The sequence below is a fragment of the Clupea harengus genome, chromosome 22, assembly GCF_900700415.2.
Source record: "Clupea harengus chromosome 22, Ch_v2.0.2, whole genome shotgun sequence".
Classification (NCBI taxonomy): Eukaryota; Metazoa; Chordata; class Actinopteri; order Clupeiformes; family Clupeidae; genus Clupea; species Clupea harengus.
The window spans coordinates 12,725,542-12,731,761 of NC_045173.1; the positions used below are offsets into that span (position 1 = coordinate 12,725,542).

Genomic DNA, 6,220 nt, shown 5'->3' on the forward strand with positions numbered 1-6,220 from the left:
TAAAACTGATCACAATATAATGTCTGGCTGAAGTTGTGCTTTTTGTTAGTTTTGACTACAGTTTCAATACCTACACACACACACACACACACACACACACACACACACACACACACACACACACACACACACACACACACACACACACACACACACACACACACACACACACACACACACACACAAACACACACACAAACACATACATATTATATATTGTGTATATATAGAAAGATAGATAGATAGATAGATAGATAGATAGATAGATCGATAGATAGATAGATAGATAGATAGATAGATAGAGTCCTGATGCAATCACTTAGTGTTTTAAAATGGATTTCTCCAACAACATGGATGACTGCTGATAAACTATTCTGAAGACTATTGTTAGGAGATAAGAACAGTTGCCCTTGTCGACCCTGTCTCTCTCCGTTACAAGCATTTTCTGCACAAAGTTTTGGGCAAGCATTATATTTTATGTAACTATAAAGTACATAACTGGTACAACTGGCCATTGGTAAAATATTGTGACAGTAATGTCTAGATCATATACCCTGGATCAAATGATGAACAGACAACTGCATGATGCTTCTACTTATGTAGTATTGCATAATATGATACCCAAGCATAGGTCGATGTGATCTACAGGGCTTTAATTGTGGCTTGCTTAATTGCTCCCATGTGATTTGATTTTCTATGGACTGAAGCATTAACACAGGTTGCCAATTTGTTAGGCACCTCGACTTTGGAATAGCTCTTTTATATTTAATAATTTATTTGTCTTATAACAGCAGTTATATTTCCAACAAGATTAAATGAAACCAGAAAAAATTAAGACCTAGCTACATTAAATATTAGACTAAGGTGTCGTACACCAGCAGTCAAAAACTCGGATAGAAATGCATTGACGTAACACAAACGTTCCAATAATGCAGCGCATGAGAACTATTCACGTTTGAACAGGGTTCATTAATCAGTGCGCAATTGTACTTCAATAAAGAAGTGCAACATTTAAGAATAATTTCAAATAATTCAGAGACAAATAGTCGATGAACAATGTTGTTTAAAACAGTAAATGGCTTCATATTTCTCGTGGTACCGTATCTGTATAGGCTATAGGCAAGTCAGGACAAAGATGCAGTTATTTCAGTTTGATGAAGTCTTCATCATAACTGCATCTTTGTACATGTATTACTAATTAGTTTATTATAACTACTAATATTGTTTTCATTAACACCGGGATTGAGATTAATATACACTTTAAGATGCATATAAAGATATGTCGGTGCATTGTAATACCTATAACCAGTCATGTATTTAGGCCTAGATTGTACGCAGCGTCCTTCGCCAACTGTCCGCACACTCTCATAAAGGTCTTCATTTCCTCGCTCACACTGTTGTCGCATGCATCCAATCATGGCCTATAAATCTTCCAAATAAAGTATGAAGAGTTATTATCAGAAGATGGTTTCAATGGGGGACGTATGTAATCAATATAGAATCTCCTCTTCCAAGTGACGTGGTAGCAGAGTCTAAAACTTCAAACAACTTGTCCAAGGGGTGGCCTCCAGTCACCTCAGGGTCCTACAGAACCAGAGATCAATTGCTCATTGCCACGTAGGGTATGGCAGATCTGTAACACCTGCACACTAGACATAAAAACGGCCTTGCGTAAAGACCAGAGGAACAGTAAAAAGACAAAGTTTATTTCACCAGGTAGTGCATGTTCAGAGCAGCATTGCTCAAACTAATTGTGGTTTGACGTGGACATTTTGATTACATGATGTAAATAATGTAAATCCACCCCTAAAATCAACAAAAGTATGCTTTAATTTCAAAGGGGTAACTTCAGAAATGTATTATAAAAATGTAGGGATATTTAGGATTTCAGGCTCCACAAAGATACACTTATGTGTACACTAAGGTGTATAAAATGATTCGTAACCAAAGTATCCAAAATAAGTAACGCATCACTTCCAACTACGATTGGATCGTACTGTCCACTGGATCTCTCGAGATGATGTATTTTAACACAGGTAAAAACTGGCGAAAACAGGGTAACTCCTATATCGCGTTCTTGGAAAGCCCTCATTACAATTGTAAAATAATCAGTAGTTTGATGACATTTTCCTACATGCACCAGATGACTGGTAAACTCATGCCGTTACTCCCTCCCACAACTGCAATTGGTCACCATTTTCATCGACGTGATCCTTCCGACCAATGGATAAGAAACAGTCTCGTTCTTCCGGTTGGTGTAGTAACAGGGGGCCAGACGTGGCTGCAGTGTGCATCTAGGAGAGATGGTGCTTGAAGAACTGAGAGGCAAGAACTGAGCTAGCGCATCGAAACCTCCCAAACAAAACAAAAACCCATTGGTCTCCTATATCCACTGGATAACTATGAACAAAGAAGACGCACCATGTTGTCGCCCTCCCTCTCTTAAATTCACCATCGATCACATTCTTAACCTTAATAGCGTCGGGACCAAGTTTGACAGCTGTCACTCAAAAGTGCAGAGTGTACCAGTCTACGGGAATGACTTCTCTCCCTGTATTTTGGACCATGGTGCCCAGCGCGCCGAAGATTCTCGGAGCATCACATTCAGTGAAACAGGTAAGGTCTACAGGTAAAACTCGCTACTTAATATCGCACACGTTATCATATATCCATAAGTAAAACTTCCCGAAACTGTATTTCAGGAGAAACCTGCACAGAATCTTGTGACACAACCACGGCGGCACTTGACAAGGAGACAGGCGCGCTGAAAAGTCTGGACACAAGCTGTGAGAATGCGGACAGCGATGACGGCAGTAGCGTGCAACATAAGGGGAATAGTAAAAAAAGCAAAGTTATGGCGAAAAAGAAAACGCGCACTATTTTTTCCAAGAGACAGATTTTCCAGTTGGAATCTACCTTTGATATGAAACGTTATCTGAGCAGTGCAGAGCGGGCATGCCTCGCCAACTCGCTGCAGTTAACAGAAACTCAAGTGAAAATTTGGTTCCAGAATCGACGGAATAAATTAAAAAGACAGATTTCCACAGAACTCGAAGGACCTAATGTGGACTTTAGTGATGCCGGGAAAACAGTATCGCTCCCGACTTTCTACAAAGAGAACCATATACTTGGAAGATGCTTGCTACCAATGCCTCTACCCATCATGTATCCTGGAGGTAGCACGCCTTACTTATGCTTTTCAAACGCTACCAAATATTTTAGCTTTTTCGATGGGGACGTATGACCTCCTCGGGGTGGTGTCTGTGTAAATGAGTCGCGCTCTTGATGCCAGGTGCATTCAATAGATCGCCCAACACACACACACACACACAGAGCAGAGGGAAAGAGAGAGACCGGCGTTCACCATTGACCCCCTCGATTTGTGCACTTGATGTGCACGAAACGTGACAGGGTGGATGATAATACTGGACGATTGTGGAGGAACGTCCTTGCGAAGCACATGGTTATGCAACATTTGTGTTAATTATTCGTGAACTATCAGCAGTTTCAATATAACACTATCCTACCATGTTGTTGAAGGTTTTTAATGCAATCCGTTTTATAAAGAAATCACCAGTAATCTTTTATTTTCTACAGATCATCCTATTTATTTGGTCTGTAATACACATGATACTATATAATTTGCCAACTTTATTATTATTATTATTATTATTATTATTAATATTATTATTATTATTACGCAGCCAAAGATGGATGATCGTTGCATGCATTTGTAAGGAATATTGCTTTTCAAATGATTCAATATTCGATGAATGTAATGGACATTTGTATTTCGGTTATAACGCATGTGTATTACTTAAGCTACTTTTAGAGATTATATCTCGTTTTACATAATTGCGCAATATGGCCGGGTATCTTTATTAAACGTCTTATTTTCAATAGTTTATGTTACAGTTATATTGTAATTATTGTGTCCTGTGTTATTTTCTTTGCTTGAAGCCAGAGTCTACTATAAACTGGAGCTTACAGAAGCAGTTTAGATAGAAATTTACAAACCTCGAGAAGGGTGCACACGTGAATCTGCTTAAAGGTATTGAGAAAAAAAATGTCTCCAGCCTTCAAATAGCTTATTCGTAGGACTAATGGTTTAATAGGCTGAGACATACCTCTATAACAAAACAATACAACTTTCCTAAGTATAAGCCCTTCACCTAAATTTAAGAAACGCTCTGACAATCGGCCGCAACCTAACTTTTCATAAGGATTGTACTCTCAAGCTGTTCACTGTACAAGTTGACTACCACGGCTCTGTTTATTAGGTCAAAATCGTTAACGTTAGGAAAAGGGGGTCAACTGCCTCGATACTTACATTGTGCTGAAATTTACAATTTAATAAACAGCAGATTTATCAGTTAAATGAGACCAATCCGTTGCTCCTAGACATGACCAAAACTTGAGAATGTGCTCTTTCATTTGTGACGCAATCATTGCATTCACTGTTTAAGTCAACGAGGAGCACTTCTGGCTTGGGATGGACGGACAGATGGGGTAGCAAGGTTATCCCCGTATTCAGTCACACTCAACACACCCCTGGAGAGTAAGTCGGCCTATCATATGCATATCCGTTACCAACTGAGATGTTTTACGAACTAAAAATGCAAGAATAGAAAATGAATTCCGGCATAATAATGAATGTTACTTAAGCAATAAATAAGATAAGAATTAAAGAAATGATTGGGTATTGTATTCTTTTTTTTAGGTGATGATATGTTCAATAATTGAGGGTTTCCTGAAGCTAATGTCCATCCGTTTGTCTCTTTATTGCATAGTCTACTGACACTCCGTCCAAAAATATTTCACTATAACAGACGCTCAGATTCTCGAAATCTATAAACCATTTGAGACTGCAGCTAGACAATTTATGTTCAATTTCAACACATACAATTCTCACTAAACAACAACAAGCCTAAAGTGGAGCATGCTGCACCTTTCACAACTTGGGCCCAACCCGACCCATCAAGCAAGCATTAAAAGTTACACCATGCGTCCAGATCAATACCGCATCTACAGTAGTGTACCCGTCACCCTGTCTCCATCTTATCAGAGCCACGCCACGACAGCCCACGTGTAATTGGACCTAGTGCTCTTAATTGACCCTAAGTGCACTCATGGTGTAAAGGCTCTGCATGGCTTCGGTTACCCTTCAGTTTTGGACAGTTGCAGACAGTGATTGTGATTGGCGAGATCGTGGCAACATTCGTCAAGTCTCTGTCCATATTGCGTTTCTCCCATTCATCACCACGATTTTCCATTAATGTTTCGGAACCGATAATGGACGAGAGAGGGGAGGGAGATTGGGCAGAGATGGGCGGGGGAGCGGGAGGCTTCTAGACTTCCTGTCTCTGTCTGTGCAGACGCCTCAAAAACATGGAGAACACCTTCTGTCGCCATCTCAGTGGCTCAGGTGACATCACCATGGATTGGTAACCTTTAGCAGCGCTCTCAAATTTGAAGTGGCTGGCGTTTTCGTGGCTTGGTGGGAAAGGAGACGTAAAAGGAATGATAAATTACAGAATGTGTTCTTCTCAAATACGTTTTGGGATGTTTTCAATTAGGCCCAACGAGAAAAGCTGGAGAATCGTTCTATTGGAAGAAAGTGTGAACATAGAGGGAATGTAAACAATAAATGTTTTTGTCACCTGAGGACACTTTTACTGACTTAGTACAGCACAATAAGGTAGAACTATATTAGGAATATCAAAGTGAATTTGTCTGGGTTCAGTTATAAAAGTAGAAATGATACAGCATTTTAGGATTAAGCACAATTGAAGGTAGTCTTAAATAATGTGGATACATTGTACATTCTTTGGTGTGTGTGTGTGTGTAGCCATATTGGTTTATGGGTATTTGAGCGTTAAAGCAAATATTTTCAGTGTAACTTACTGACCTGTATTGCATGCAAGCGTATGGCTACTGTGCCGAGAGAGATCCATGTATGTGGTTTGTGTGTGTGTGTGTGTGTGTGTGTGTGTGTGTGTAAGAGAGAGAGAGAGAGAGAGAGAGAGAGGGACAGTACAGAGAGAGTAAGAACGACCGCATGGCTGGAATTTGAATGCGTGTGTGTATGTGAGGGAGTACATTTGAATGAGTGAGAGCGTGAATGTTGATGAGAGTGTGTGTGTGTGTCTGAGTGTGTGTGGATGGGTTGGCATTTTGAGTGTGTGTGTGTTTGAGTGGGGTTGTCTGTCTGTCTGTCCTT

General features: G+C 39.9%; 1 protein-coding gene across 1 annotated transcript; it reads left to right on the forward strand.

The window, feature by feature from the left end:
- Positions 1-2,228: 2,228 nt before the first annotated feature.
- On the forward strand, positions 2,229-4,683 carry hmx4 (H6 family homeobox 4). The gene is made up of 2 exons (XM_012836870.2): positions 2,229-2,616; positions 2,703-4,683. Exons 1-2 carry the CDS (start codon positions 2,403-2,405, stop codon positions 3,242-3,244), a joined length of 756 nt encoding a protein of 251 aa, XP_012692324.1. The 5' UTR covers positions 2,229-2,402; the 3' UTR covers positions 3,245-4,683.
- Positions 4,684-6,220: the final 1,537 nt, after the last annotated feature.

Coding starts and splice junctions, on each gene's coding strand:
- hmx4 (XM_012836870.2), top strand. CDS start 2,403: ATGAACAAAGAAGACGCACCATGTTGTCGCCCTCCCTCTCTTAAATTC. Junction 2,617..2,702: donor CATCACATTCAGTGAAACAG/GTAAGGTCTACA, acceptor ACTGTATTTCAG/GAGAAACCTGCACAGAATCT.